The sequence below is a fragment of the Cyprinodon variegatus genome, unplaced genomic scaffold (assembly GCF_000732505.1).
Source record: "Cyprinodon variegatus isolate N-32 unplaced genomic scaffold, C_variegatus-1.0 Scaffold224, whole genome shotgun sequence".
Classification (NCBI taxonomy): Eukaryota; Metazoa; Chordata; class Actinopteri; order Cyprinodontiformes; family Cyprinodontidae; genus Cyprinodon; species Cyprinodon variegatus.
In genome coordinates, this window is record NW_015150677.1 from 940686 (window position 1) to 955986 (window position 15301).

General features: G+C 36.1%; 1 protein-coding gene across 2 annotated transcripts in view; it reads right to left on the reverse strand.

Moving 5' to 3' along the window:
* clstn2 (calsyntenin 2) overlaps positions 1-15301 on the reverse strand; it is a 188033-nt gene that overhangs the window by 18417 nt on the left and 154315 nt on the right. For both annotated transcript variants that reach the window (XM_015380869.1, XM_015380868.1), the window contains exon 10: positions 5304-5466. In XM_015380869.1, coding sequence (XP_015236355.1) covers positions 5304-5466 — 163 coding nt within the window. The remainder of the gene's footprint in view (positions 1-5303; positions 5467-15301) is intronic.

Sequence of the window (15301 nt, forward strand, 5' to 3'; positions counted from 1 at the left end):
GGGTTTAACAAGCCTTTCCATAAATGATAAAAATTAATCATAACTGGCATCTTCAGGTTAACTCTTCCCTCTGCTGGACAGGCTCTCTGCCATTTTGCCCCTATGCTACGCTACGCTGCTCTGGTGGCAGGGAGGGCCTAAGCTCTGTTCACATGGACGTGCATGCACGCCCAGCCAGGCTTATAAAAATGAGTCTGAGGAAAAACACACAGATGGTGTGTGGTGTTCCATGATATTCTATCTGAAAAGATACATTTAGTTCTTTACATTACTATTTTAAATTTCTTTCTCTCTGAAGAAAAAGTTCTCTGCCTAATGCTTAAAGCACATTTGCCGATGTACCAGAACACTTATGTTACCAGGATGTTTTTAATTTGGCTTAATTTTTACACCAGGTTTTCATACAAAAAACATTATATTCAGATATTTAGATTTTTATGATTAAAGGTCAGAGAGCAGCATGACCTCATGCATCTCATTTATCATTTTCAGAGAAAACAATTCTTCCAAACGTTTCAACCAGAATTAGTTTCTGGCTAAAACTAGCATCGAACTGATCAGATTTTAGTGATATATATCAGAGGTTACTTTGGCTATTCAAGGCACATTTTTGGGTAAAATATAGGCTCATATTATCACTAATATGATACGAGACGGAGTCTTAGTCTCAACCCAATCAGAGCTGGCTAAATTAAATGTATAAATGTTCAAATAACAGTACGGGACTTCATGACTAAAGTCAAATGGAAATACTTCAAGCAAGCCAACATATTGCATGTAATTTTTTTTAAACCAAGGTATTTATATCTGTATTACAAGCGGTCCACGATATTTCTGTTGATCTAAATAATAATGGATTTCCCTAACAGTTTAGTTCTCACCTTTAGAAATTGACTTTTCAATGAAATAGACTACAGACATAAAGGGAGGATGAGCAGCCAAAAAAAACAACAACAACATGACCAAAAAAGAGATCTTAAATTTATAACTGAGATTAAAGGAAACTAGATATAACACAGGCCGGTGGAAGTAATCAAAACAAAAAAAGAGCTAATTGTGACATTTCCTTCTGCCCCCAAGGGCAGATGGCAGGCACCCTTAATAAGTGCATTAACCAGAAACAAAACCTAAACAGGGTGAGCAGAGGTGGCCTTGGATGTAAGGCTCAAAACAAACACTAAACCAGAGATCCGGGAGGAGATCCAGCAGTCATCTCGTAGAGGAGGCCCTTATAAGTAAAGTTGAAACCTTGGAGGCAAGTGAAGAGGCCTGCTGTGAAGTTTGATGTTAACCACATACTGTAGTAAGGCAAACCAATGGCTCTTGGACCAACAAATGAGCATAAGAAACGTAAGTCTTTGGAGAAGCTGTGAAGGCTGAGACCCCACAGAGAGGCCAAGCAGCCAGAAACCCACAGTAGAGCTCAGCAACAAGGAACCCTCATTGGAGCAGTCAGGGACAGAAGACCAGGCATGTCTATATAGACACCTTCACTGAAGGACTCATAGACTGGAGCATGAGGCAGATAAGCTTGACCAACCATATCAGAAACCTCAGGAACTGAAGCACTAGGAATGTTTACTCGGACACACAATGGCTTGAGTTTGCAGCAGCAGGCCTAGGTGCTGGCTGACAGAGAAGAGGGGCCATCAGACAGTGTAAGGTGGGATTAAGGTCTTGCAGGGGTGTCAAACAGTGTCCAACTAAGCCATTAACTTAGCAGAATGAGCTGTGATTGCCTCAATGAAGGTAGGAAGCTGGCTGAGGGCAGCCAGTGCAGCAGTATGTTAACTCTTGTGGACTAAGAGTGAGCCATTAGACTCAATAGCTAACTGTGTGTCATACTGTTTGAGGCATTCTGCACTAATTAGAGGAGTGTTAACGCTACCCAAGCAAGGTAATGTTTGCACACTAGGTTAAGCAGGACCAAAGCAACGATATCAGCTGGAAAATCTTTAAAAAACTAAAAAATAAGCTCACTCCCAAATTCCTGAATTCGATCATTACTGGAACGCAATAAACTAAAAATATTTCGATGGCATGTGTTAAAACTGTTCTTGAAAGACAACCTGTGCTGGTGGAAATTGGCCTTTTATGAATGAGCTGAAACAGACTGACATTTTCAGCACCGCACTGAATTCTTTCTATTGTGGATCTGGGCGCTATCATGTAAAAGAGAACCACATTGTGCTTTTTTAATGTAATAGACACTTTTCAATTTCCTGCAAAAAAAAATCTCTTTTTATTCCCACCCTTCACCTTGTCCTCTTATATCGTATGTAAACATTACTAAGGTGAACACCCAACATCTCTTGGAAACGTAAATCATATGATAAACACAGATTTATAATTGTAACTATAAAAAGCTGACTGGCATACTGCAATAAAAAACTACTTGAGATCAGCAGCATTCAAACCATTTTCTTGTTAACCTTCAAAGTAGCAATGCACATAATCTTTTGACTTGTACGACAGCGAGAATACAGTGTTAATGTCTGTTTTTATTCCACATGCTTCATCACTATGTTGTTGATTGTGAGGAAAAGAGGACGGAGAAACCAGAGACTCTGAAAGGCAATCTTGCTTGCTAATGGTCTGCAAAGTTATCAGTTGTGGCTTAGTGAAGCTTAAAGCGGCTTCATTGGGATGTAATAGCTGGAAAACTTGTCCCCCATTCTGTCTTGCTAATCCTTCCTTCAGGGCTTTCTCTCACAATCAAAGATTCATAGAAAGAGGCAGCTCAAGAGGGCTGGATGAGGCAACGAGGCAATAATGATGACGACAGAGAAAATTGCAATCAGGAGCTGAATGAAGGAAAATTTAAACACCACCCGAAATGTCATTATGATTGAGGCGTTGGAGGATGCTCGGGAAGTCTTACGAGTGGGATTTAGACATGCTGCTGAACAGATCGCTCCTTACCGTTCTGCCCTATGAAGCATGTTTTTTGTAATAATTCAAGTAATAAACAGCAGCAGTATTCATCCCACTCTAATCACTGCTTACTTTAATTTCCCTTGGTGGAAATGACATGCAGAATCTGCTGCCGATATTCACCCTGCTTGAAAAAGAAAACACTATTAGCCTCAGGTGTAACATCTTAATCCCCTAGTGCATTCTAATGCTTTCCTGTTTCCTCACCCTCTTTCTGTTTGGGATTCTACAGAGCTTTCTACTAAAGATAAAGTGTTTGTCACCAGTTTTAAAATAAACCCAAGTCCAGTGATCAGAGCGAAAGGTGTCAGACCAACAAATCCTGCAGCTCATTGATTTTGGAGCTGTTTTTCTACATAGGGTCTGCTTTTAATTTCATTCTGTTCCAAAGAAATGATTACAGTAACTAGACATCCATCAGGTGAACAAATTTCAGTTCTCATATCTAAATAAGGCAGTGAACCTGAATAGCTGACCAATCACACCACAGGCTTTAATAATAACCGTGTGTAATGCCTTTATGCTCACCGATCCTTCGTTTGAATTTTATTTTTCCAAATTTTGCTCATATGCATTATAATGTTGTCCTCTCCTACTTCCATTTTATATCCAATCCTTTTCTATCCATGGACATAAACTACTGTTATTCAATTTCTCTGGAAAAGTTTGCATCATTTGCGTGAATTAGAGTGTTAGTGATCCCTTTTTGGGACAGTTGATTCATATGAGATATGACAGATTATGCACCCTGATTAAAGCAAAGACTGTGCCTAGAGTACAGAAAACAACATTCCATTTTCAGTACTCAAAGCCAATACCAAACATCCAACTGATGAGTATGAGTTGAGGTTTGCTCAGTATGAGACATGCTGTGTCAGGAAGCAGTCATTTCTATCCGAAACATGAAGCATTAAAAAAAAAAAGCAAAAAAAACAAAAACAAAGCTGACATTATATGAAATGGCCATAACTCCATTTCTGAAATACAGTATGTAATCGCTCAAAGGCAGCATTTTACATATGGATGCACAAGTGGTAACATTATCACCTATACCTATATATAAATGATACTGTTCCCTCCGGATGAATAGTACCATTTTAAAAATATTAGATACCATTATGTTTAGAAAATTGCACAAAGGCATCTTTTGACAAAATATTATTTTAGGGCCTTATCTTTATCAGGTTTGCGGGTCTTAAAAGGAGTGCAAACAAAAAAAGTTTGTATGTGCAGAGCGTATCATCAGAGGTGCAAAGTGATATGCGTTTACAATTCAACAGACGTGTAAAATCCTTTATTTGCATGCTTGCCTTCATCAATATGCAGATCAAATTTTAAAGACCAAACTGTGTAAAATCATTGGTTGAGGATATGCAAAGTACAAGGCAATGTCCTACCTCGGTTTACACTCAATCTGCTCATTTTAATAGGGCAGAACCAAATCGGTTTGCACATTCCAGCATTTGAGCAGCGATCTTTGTAAATCACCCACAACCTGCCTACTTTTGCGCCTCTAATTTTGGAAACTTGTGAGCTTATTGCAATCTTTATATAAAATATTGTCGAGTAAGAAAATTACCTAAAAAACATATGAAAGTTATTCATACTTCTGGAGAATTTTGAATAAAAAGATCATGAATCTAACCCCATGTTTCTTTATACTAGAAGTTACTGAAATAGATATGATCAAGGATCTGGGAAAGGAGATGCAGTTTACTATAGAAGCAAAATGGTTTTCCAACATTAAAGACGTGAAGCTTATTACCAAACAGTATTTCTCAAAAAGCAGAGGAAAACAATGCAAAAAAAGCTTATCAGAAATAAATAATTAACAGGAGAGCATAAATATTGCCATTTTAATAATGTAAACAATTTATTTTAACGCTGCTGCTCCTATAATTGTTACATCTGACAAATTCTTGTCTCATATTTTATCAGAAGCAAAGTTTGTAATGATCACAAATAAATCAGATCTGCCAAGGGCTCAAAAATATTGATGCTAACTGTAGAGGAGAAAACATAAAATCAATATTTCAGTCTCAATTTGGTGATTAATTACCAGTATGGTTCAGTTTAACAGCTGTTTTGGACTAAATAATATGTTCTGTAAAATAGGCTGTTTTCTTTTTTCTTTTTGTCTGTTCTTTAACATTTTATTATTCAATATTTGATAACTGTAAGTGCCAAAGAACAGGCATGAAATGATGTTTCCTTTGCTCCTTGGAAATAGTTCCCTTAAATTTCCATAGAAACATCTGACAGCAGAAAACACCTGTCATCCCTAACATCATGGTATGGTCTTATTTCACCCTCTTTATGCATAAAGATTCCTACTACAAAAACAAACCTGCACACATATATACACTGACCTTGCCAGCAGGCACCCACAGTCAGCTGCGTATCAATCTTGGAGGAATGGATCGGCCAATCATCCGTCACCAGGTACGGCTCATAGGTCACACCATCTACGAAGAGTGTCACTGCAGGAAACTCCACATTGATCACATAGTAATGCCATTCCTTATCACAGATCTGAAAGGCAAGAAGAAATATAACATTAAGCTGTTACTGTCTGTCAGATGCCAACTTATTATAAAGTACATTAAGACTGAACTTCATATGCATGAAATCTGGTATGTTTAATAAAGCTTATCTCTGTTTAGATAAGAAGTTTCTTAGAGGATTGCTGCTTTGAACTTGACAATCCACTGCAGTGAAAACATCCTAGCTCCAGTAACTAAGATGCAACAAAGTCCTTCCCTCTTCTCCAGATCATTTGCTCCAGGTCGTTAGACAACTAATGAGGTTTACAACTAATGAGGTGTTCATTAAAGGCACAGGAAGAGTGAACAGTGACGAATGCAGCTGTGCAGCAAAGCCTCTAACAACAGTTCTGAGCATCACTCCAACTTTTTTGGAAATACATACAAGATCATCACTATTTCACACTTTCCCTCTTCACATTATCAATACACATACATAATAAAAAGTTCACAAAAAAAGAAACAATTAAAATAACTTAACTGATAAATGGTGTTGGAATGCCTTAAGTGTTTTGGCCCATGTTGACATAGATACCTCACACAGTTGATTCTGATTGGTCAGCTAAAACCTAAATGAGCCAAAGGCTTTATTCTGCCATTTCCCAAAAAGGCTCTATACTCTCATAGGAACACTGTGAACTTCCTGTCACATTAAGGAAACTATCTTGAGATCTATCCATGTTTGTGGGATGCTGCATTCCAAAAAAAGTTTTTAAAAAAGTAAAAAAAAACAATCCTCTGGACTTAGTTTACAAGTTTGAAGACATTTCTCTTCCCATGCAGGAAGCTTTTTCAATTCAAAATGTCAGTATTAGCACTGATTTCGAGTCTTTATAGAGTGGACATAAATAAAGCCTTGTTTTGGCTTAGAAAACATGCAAATTGAGCCGGAAGAACGGGTCCGCCCCTTAGGAATGGGCAGTCGTTTGGGTTCTTTGTTAGTCTGCAATACCAAATAATGGTCTATGCCTCTGAAAGGGGGGTCATTAGAGGGAATTGTTGGCCTGGCTGATTAGGCGAGATTTTGTGGTCCCCTGTAAGGGAGTTGGGGTTGTGATGATATCGGGAAGGAATAAACTTTATTGCTGCATTGCAGGTTTTTGAGAGATGAAACCTGAGTCTACCCCCTCTGTTTAAGATTGTTTTTTCTTTCTTAACATAAATGGCTTCCTTCACACCCTTTTCAAACCACCTGTCTTCTTTGTCCAAAATGAACATCTCATCCTCAAAAGAATTTCCTTTTGCCTTAAGGTGTACAGTAGGTGGACAGCAGTAGGAGGTAGCTTTTCTGTGTTGTTGCATTATTTTGGTCGATGCATCCAAAGGAGATTGGTCATGATCAACATGACCATTAGGTGATACTAAGAAGTCTCATGTATGTAGGAAAACATCTCCTAATCCAATATATCCAAACTGGGCTGAACCTATGATAGAACTCAGGATCTGAATGTCGCAACTGAAATCAAAAGTTTTCTGACAAAGGTTGTTTAAGTTGTCTTTTATCACAGAGGAATTGCAGCCACATTTGTCCTAATGCCTAAATCATCTGTTCTTAGGCTGAATTCACAGTTTTTTTTAGAGCTAATATACAGTATACCTTTGTTATTTGTGCTGTGATTGTATCTGCTTTGTTATGCGTGAGTCTGCATTTTTCCTCTACTTTAACTCATTGACAGGATATTTTCTTCCATATGCTTAAATGGATATTTTCTCTTTTGCAAGAGTTCCTCTGTAAATCAGAGATGGCTGTGCATAAATTCCGAGGCAGATTAGTATTTAAAATAGTTCGAGTGTGTTTTATGATGCACATTTTTGGAAGTTTTTTTTTTGCTGTATCAGTGCCTCCCGTGTTACTGACATATATGACATGTTTGCACCAACTAAAAAGGTGTACCTATCAGAGTGAGCTGTGAGTGTAGATTTTATGCAATTTAAGAAGTTGATTACGTTTTAAAACTTTCTCCTTTCACTTCCCTGAGCACTACACAAGGTTTAGAAAGCTTTCCGGGTTTGAATAAAAGAAATGTGATTAAATTCATTATTTAATGCCAATTCCAAACAGTAAAGATTTTTGTAAGTAGGTTATAAGGTACTTAAATAAGGTATTTAAAGCAACGTAGCAACATGTTTAGCACCAGCAACCCAAAAAAAAAAGAAAGTTTTAAAACTTGAATTTCGTTATTTGTAAGCATAAAGTCTTAAATTGGAGCAGACATACATTTTCTCTCTAATATTTTGATTCTCAGATATCTGATCAATCCTTGGTTTATTTCGTGTCTTTCGTATTTATATTTAAACTAGAAAGCAAAACATCAATATAAGGAATAATTCACCACATTCACCCACATTTCATGACATAAACAGGTGTGTGCTAGAGATGGTCATATTGGAGAAAAATGTGGCTTAAAAGTGGTCAAGTCATCAAAGGTTTTAACATCTCTGGCAGTACTAATCATATGGTTTTTGTAATTTATATTCCAGGAAACTGAAATATAAATTACAAAGTTACAAGCAAATAACAAAACAGAAAGTTAAGCATTGAAACTTTACGCCCTCTGCAGATCGGCACCTGCTTTTTTCCCCCAGTTTCATATACGTAGGTTGTTTTCTGTTTGTCTCTTCAAGTTTTATTCCCCTTTTGTTTTGTGAGGCACGTCTTGACATGCCTGAGTGGAGGCCCCAGGGATCTTGGTGAAAAGCTATGTCACGACCCTTTTTGATGCCTGATGCTGTTGCTCTCATCGGAAAGGTAATGATTTTTACTGCAATGCAGCCTAGCCCAATTACTGTACATGCAGGTAAATAATAATCTGTTCCAGCTGTGCAATTTGAATATGATTTTGTTTTTTAGAGAAGCGATGCAGGCGTCTGATATATTTAAATCATAATTAACTGGAATTCCAACATGGCTGTCATGGCTGTCAAAAGTCAAAATTGGTGATCACAGAATATAAATTATGAATATCATTGTCTAAATGCTTCATGTTCAATTCATACTTAACATATTCAAATCATATCACTGGTTCTGGGACAGTGAAACCTGCATATTTTATAGAAGCACACAGTATTAAACTATAGTTTTTTATGATGGGTATCCCCCCTTCTGCCAGTATTTTAGAAGTGTTTAAAGACCAAGAGGAAAAATATAACATATAGGGAGAACTGCTAGGCATCACCTCATGGGGTATTCTATAAAATATAAGAACAACATGGAGGATTATGTTTGTTTTTATGAATAAATGATACTGCAGAGAGTAGAATAGATGGGGATTACATGTAGGCTTCCTCCAGTTAACCAATTCATTTAGAGATAAGAAAGATCTATTAGAAATGACATTAGTTGATTCCAAAAGGGTTATAAAAGGATATACCGGTACTAATATTTTACTTAGAATCGATTTTAATTGGATCTGGATGAAAAAGAAACAGATGTGCACAGACACATTCTCTTAGTTTCCGCTCTATACATTAGTTTATTTTAAGAAGTGACTGTGACTCACATTGCGTAGAGCAGGCACTGTGTTTTTTCACCGTTATGAAAGCAGACAGATCCTCTTTATATTTCAAATCTATTAAACTTTGAGATGGAACAATTCAAAATTATAAGGTTTGTTTGCTATATATTATCTTATACTCTAGATAGGAGACAACATAGCTTTTCTTCGCAGCTTTACCAGAGGACAGGTTCAACTTTAACATCTCTAAGACCCCTGTTTCAGTTTTGCATGGCAACAACAAACCACAATGAATTGATCAGAAGCAATGAAAACTTTAGCTAAAGCAAGAAACTAGGTTCTTGGTTAAAGCTGGTAATGAATAAATACACAAAATCTGGTGGAAACAAGAGGGAGACATTTTTGGCCTCTATTTTATATGCTCTATTATCTTGTACTCTATAGTTTTTAAACCATTTAGCAAAAATCAGAGGCTAGGTTATGCTTTAATCTAGGAAAGTTTTTATTCTTTTGATTAGACTGTACAGTACAAGAGTAGCAAGTCCAACTGAAGTTTTACAAGTGTTTGTATATGTCTGATCTAAAGTCAGAGGGAGGTTTCTAGTCTCTGATGTGAAAAACAAACCACTTTAATATTGCTGTTTTATCATTAGGTCTAATTTCACATTATCTTTTTTGACTTCAAATTTACCAAATCAACATATTTTTTAATCCCTTTTTCAGCATACAAAAAACTGTATGTATTATAGAGTTTTTGATAAAGCCCATTACACTCATATACATGGACTGTGTTTGAATAGAGCTTCTAAAGATTAACACCTCTTGCCGTTTTATTTGTGAATGATTGAAAAAAATTTTTTTAGTCTCTGTGATTACATAGTTAACACCTTTAATTATTGTACAAGATTAATACTTTCCACTGGTCACCATTTAAAGGAAAAAACAGGTTTTGGAGTTACTTGTTTCCCCCCCCCTCATTCAGAGTGTAAGAATATCAAATATTATTAGGAAATAATGTAAATCTACATTTCAAAACTTTATTGCAAAGTCCAAACACTCAACATGCACCAAGTTACAAAATACTAAGGTGAGTATATCACGTAAAGGAGAGAGAAAGTCCACATTTTAATGTCAGAGAACAGGAAGATATTTTATTTGACGATGCAAAACCAATGTGTCCTTGAAATAAAAAAGTGCTTACTCAAAGGCAGCATCAAGGCAGCGGAGTCATCTTGAGATGGTATTTCAGTTTTATTATTTCTTCTTTTCCATATATGTCTTTATGATTGCCAGACATGTAAAATGAGCTCTCCTCTACCACAATTGCCTCTATAGTATCCACTAGTCATTTCATGAAAGTGATCCGGGAGGGATTCTCTGGACATGCTTGTGGGTTTGATACCCTGCACTGTATATTTGGCTACTTTGTTGAATCTCCGCCACAGCGAATACATAGTGGGCAATGGTTTTTAAAGATAGATCTCAAACGAACAGCTACAAAGTGCACCTCAAACCTTATTGCAGACTTCACATGAATGAAACTTTTGTCTAGTGTGAAAAAATGTCAAATTGGAGTCTGATGGGGATGGAATAAAACTAGAGTAAATCATAAGGATGTTTTCAACAAGGAGGAAGCTCAGATCAGCACTAGGGATGGCACTCTTTAAGGTAAAAATGTTCAATTTAAACTATAATATTTGGATGATATTTTACTTGAACCAAACTAAAATTAGAGACAGTCGTAGCAGCAGACTGCTGTTCCTTTACTTTGTATATATGTGTGCAGCACGTGTCAACCAGTCAGACCAAGTTAGAAATTCATTGTCTGTACCATAAAACTTTGTACTTTTAAGATATAATACGATACATATCACTGTACAGGGATGGTAAATGGTTTGTAATTAGAAATGTGTGGAAAAATGATTTCATGCTCTGTGCTATGTATGTTTGCAGACTGCAGATGTTTAAAGCTGGATTGATTTAATCATACAGTTGGAGCACATTTCCCCATTTTTAACTTGATTTGGAACCTTGGCAAGCTGCTGGGTTTTTTTCAAAGATTGGGATTCCTGACTTTTCAGGCAATAATATATCAAAACACCCTCTGGAAGTCAGAATACATTGTTGAAAAGCTTGAACACCCAAACACATTGTAGGGTTCAATATCTACTATCTGTATCATAGCTTCAAGACTTTGAAAATTATATGAAAAAATATGTATTCGCTTGTAGATAGCCTGACTCTCCAGTTGGCATTTACAATATCCAGTGTGTGATTGTGAAGTCAGTCCTAGACCCAAACTCTGACTTCTGAGACAAACAGAAGACAAGCCATTTATCTAATGGGACAAGAAAGAATTGCCCCGAATCGTCACCACTGTTTGGCAAGACAGCGTATGACCATGAAAAGGGAGCTAAGGGTCTTTTTCAATTATCAATAGTCTGGTTGCTAACACAGTAACATTAAGCAGAAGTAAAAACAAAGCACACCTTTTTCTATTTTCGGCCATTTTATTATACATTTAAAAAAATGTATTGAGGGTTTTTTTGTTTACAGTGATATATATTGTCAGCAATGTTTCCAAATGTGGCTTAATTATGGCCTAATTATCATTAACAAATATTGCACACAGCACTGTTGATCATGTGGATGTAGTTAAACATTACAGGTGAATTTTAAATTACTTTAAAATCTCCTACGCACACATTATTATTTACTTGTTCCCATTATGGCACTGCATGTGTATCATCTTTTTTCTTTTATCATGTTTATGTCCTTCAAATTCCAACAATAACCCTAATTAAAGAAATTAATTAAGAGATACATTTAAACAGTGGCATGCATCAACATTTTTGGGGGCAGGTTCCCAGGTTGGAAAAAGGGCACCTTATACGTCACATGGAGCTGCCAACAGCCAAACACCCCGTGATGCTGACGTTTTAAAGATTAATGTCAATTAAATAAATAGCCATTTCAAATCCACTTAATAAAGCCCAGGATTCCAAAATATCTTTAAGTTTATTGGGTATATATATCAGTTTGTGGATGAACTAAGATTTACATTTAAAATATGAAAAACACAACTTTTAATCTTATTTAAAGTGCATAATCAGTACTAATCTTATTTAAAGCTTAAAATCTCATATTCCACTGACTGATCATCTTATTAACCTGTTCAGATTGGGGAAAAATATAGTTATATTCAGAAAATGTAACATATTTTCACGTCATTTCTTGCACTCCAAAATATCTGTCAATAAACACTGAAATTGAAAATGCAACTTTATCTTTATACTCCACTTTCACTGACTTCTTTTGCATCTACTATGTTATCCACTCTATTTCTTATCTCCATATCTTGGTGTTAAAAAACAATAAAGTGGATTCCAAACAGAAATACAGGGACGAAAACAAAGAAAAGTTATGGTTTAATGTTACTGTCCAGGAAACACAGGAAATGACTGCTAAAAGGCTAAATGATGAGCTCTACAATGATGGAAATTCAGGCTAGTGACTATAGTGCCAGAATTGATCTAATCTGCACGCATGTGATTACTGTAATTATCAGATATTAACCTCCTCATCCACATCAGCAGCCAGCTTAAGCTGCAGACAGACTTCAAAATATCAGAAATTATGTTGGGATAACATCGGCACACACATTGCACATTCACCTCATTAACAGATAGAATCAACAGTCTCTTTCTGTTGCTAAGGCACGTCTAAATACGCACAGCTTGCCTAAAAACATATTAATCAGTGGGAGGTTGAAAGTATTTTTCCTTGCTATCAGTGTAACAAGACGTTGAGTGCTGAAACACTCTAATGAGCTGGTCTCAAGGCGAGTTAAAGAACTGCTTATGATGAACTCAATTATCAGGCCAATCCCTCAAAAAATACTTCATAATATTTTACAGTTAACAGTTAACGACTTTTTCTATTCAATAAATAAGCTCTAAGTGCTGCTTTGGGTAAATACATAAACAAGCCCCCATCCCCCTTTACAAAATAAAAAAACAATTGCATAATTTTAAACAACATTTGAAAAACATTCTGATAGTCAGTATTAATAAAACACTAATTTAAACTCACCAAATTACATGTCCTGGATGACAAACAGTCATGGCCAAAGAGTTTAAACACACTTTTGAGTCTAACTTAATACTGTAGAGAAACAATGTTTGTTGAGGATTCAATGGGGATTAAGAGGAAAGTGAAAAGCGACAGAGATCAGGAGAAACAAGTAGAAGGAAGCTTAAGGTGTCAGACAGGTGAACAGAAAGAGATTGGCGATACGGGGGAAGTGGAAACTGAGGAAGACACGATAAAGACGGTCTGTAGAGATGGAGGTCTGGTTGAGCCAGAAAAAAATACAGTGCACAGGGTTTTTTTCTTTTTGCTCTGCATTTGACATTAGCTCCAAAATCCTCCTTTTTTTCTGCCTTTGTCTCTGATCCTTAGAAAGCAGAGGTGTTTCCTCATTTTCCCATGAATCTTCTCACTCTTAGCCTCAATAATTTACTGTCATATCTTTAGTCTTTTCTTCCAAGATGTGGGTCTGTTCTTTCTCCTGGTTTTTCTGTTTGTTTATTTCTCTCCAGAGGTTTTCCTCTCCTGCTGACTCATCTTCCTTCTGTCTCCAACTGTTTCAGGTCTTCATCAGCTTCAGGCATTAGCTTCTGCTCTTGCTTTATGCTTTGCTTTTTGTCTTTAAACAGCTTTTTCTCTTTCCAGAGAAGCATTTGGAGTTATTCTGTTTTCTTTTGGTCCTCAGGTAATTTTTCTCTTCCTCACTTCGTCCTACACCTTCCCAAACATTCACTTGCAGCTTAAAGTTTTTCTATTATGTGGTTTTCATTTAGCTGTTTATTATTTACTGCCTTGGCTTTAATTTCCTTCTTCTCATTTGAGCTATTTCATCTGTTTATAAGTGCTTTCTTTCAGAATAAAAAGCTGCCTCCATTTAATTTCCATCTAATGTTCTCTTTATTGACTAACAGGGCTTCTCTCTTTGCCAGAAGCGATCTGTCACTCTTAGCCAAAGATTATTTGCATAATGATGCAGGTGAGGAATGATAATTTCCCTTTAAACCTCCCAAAAAACCTTTTCTATCAGCAAATACCTTACTAACAATGTGTCAGCTCCAGTCAACTCACAGTGGGTCCTTTGGATCAATTAGTGTTAAAGTCATTGAGCTCAGTGTTTATAGCTGGTTGAAGGTCTATTTCTGAATCAGAAGCTCCAGCAAAAAGAGTCCTACTTGTGTTTGTATTTTAATAGGTTAATGTTTTCTTCCTGTGATTCCACTAAGGTCTTAAAATCAAACAGAGTTCTGTTTCTGTCTTGAGGGTTGGGGTAACTTAGCAATTTTCCCTCTGTTTCATCTAAAATAAGGTTGCTGTTTTGCAGACTTATTTCTGTTGACTAAAATATTTTACCCTGGTTACAACGACTGGATCAACAACAAACTACAGTGTGACTATTCTTCTAAAGATCCTCCTTTTGCTGGAGTGGATGTTTCTTTGGGGTTTTAACTGGTTTATCTCACTTAATATCTTTCTTTTGGTTTAAGGTGTACTGTAGCAACAAAACTGGGTCTTGAAAATACTGAGCTTTTTTTTCATTCAAAATTATTTATGTTTCAGATTTATGCAAATTCTTCAGATGCAACTTTTAAGAGTCTGTCACACTATATTTTCTTATTGTAGGCTGATGATAAATATTTCTCTAAACAAGATCTAGTCCCACAGCTCATTCATTAACTGAATTAACCAAACACATGGTTTAAATCACAAAACAAACACAATCCATCACATCAAAGACAGTATTTACACTTCTCTGTATGAAACTGTCTGTTGCCAAGTGAACATCGATAGATTATTATTTGTAAAGTTCTATATCTGACTGATTTATTTGAGTAAAAAACAGTAATTCTCTAGGACTATTTTGGATAAGAAATATAGCATTACTTTTTTGTTAATGTTGAATCTTCAGCTAAGATATTAAAAAAAGTTAATTTTAGGGGCCAAAGTTTTGAGAAAAAGAAATAAGACAGGCACTTCCTGGCGTTAAGACACACCCCTGAATATGTTAGCTGACTAAAAACTTTTTAAAAGGTTGATCTGACCTAATGATACAGTTGGTCAAAACCTTCAAGCCTTGGCTCCATGTCTAAACTACCAAATGTTCTGCAGTGCTGACTGGAATACAGAAGTTAAGTCAACTCCAATTAGTTTAAAGCTATATGGACAGGTGTTTTGGAAAAATAGGTGAATTTATTTAAGGCATTAATCATGTCTAAAACTTTCCAGCCTACAGATCAGCCGTTTATTCTGCTTTTTTTCTATTGAAAAAAAAAAAAAAAAAAA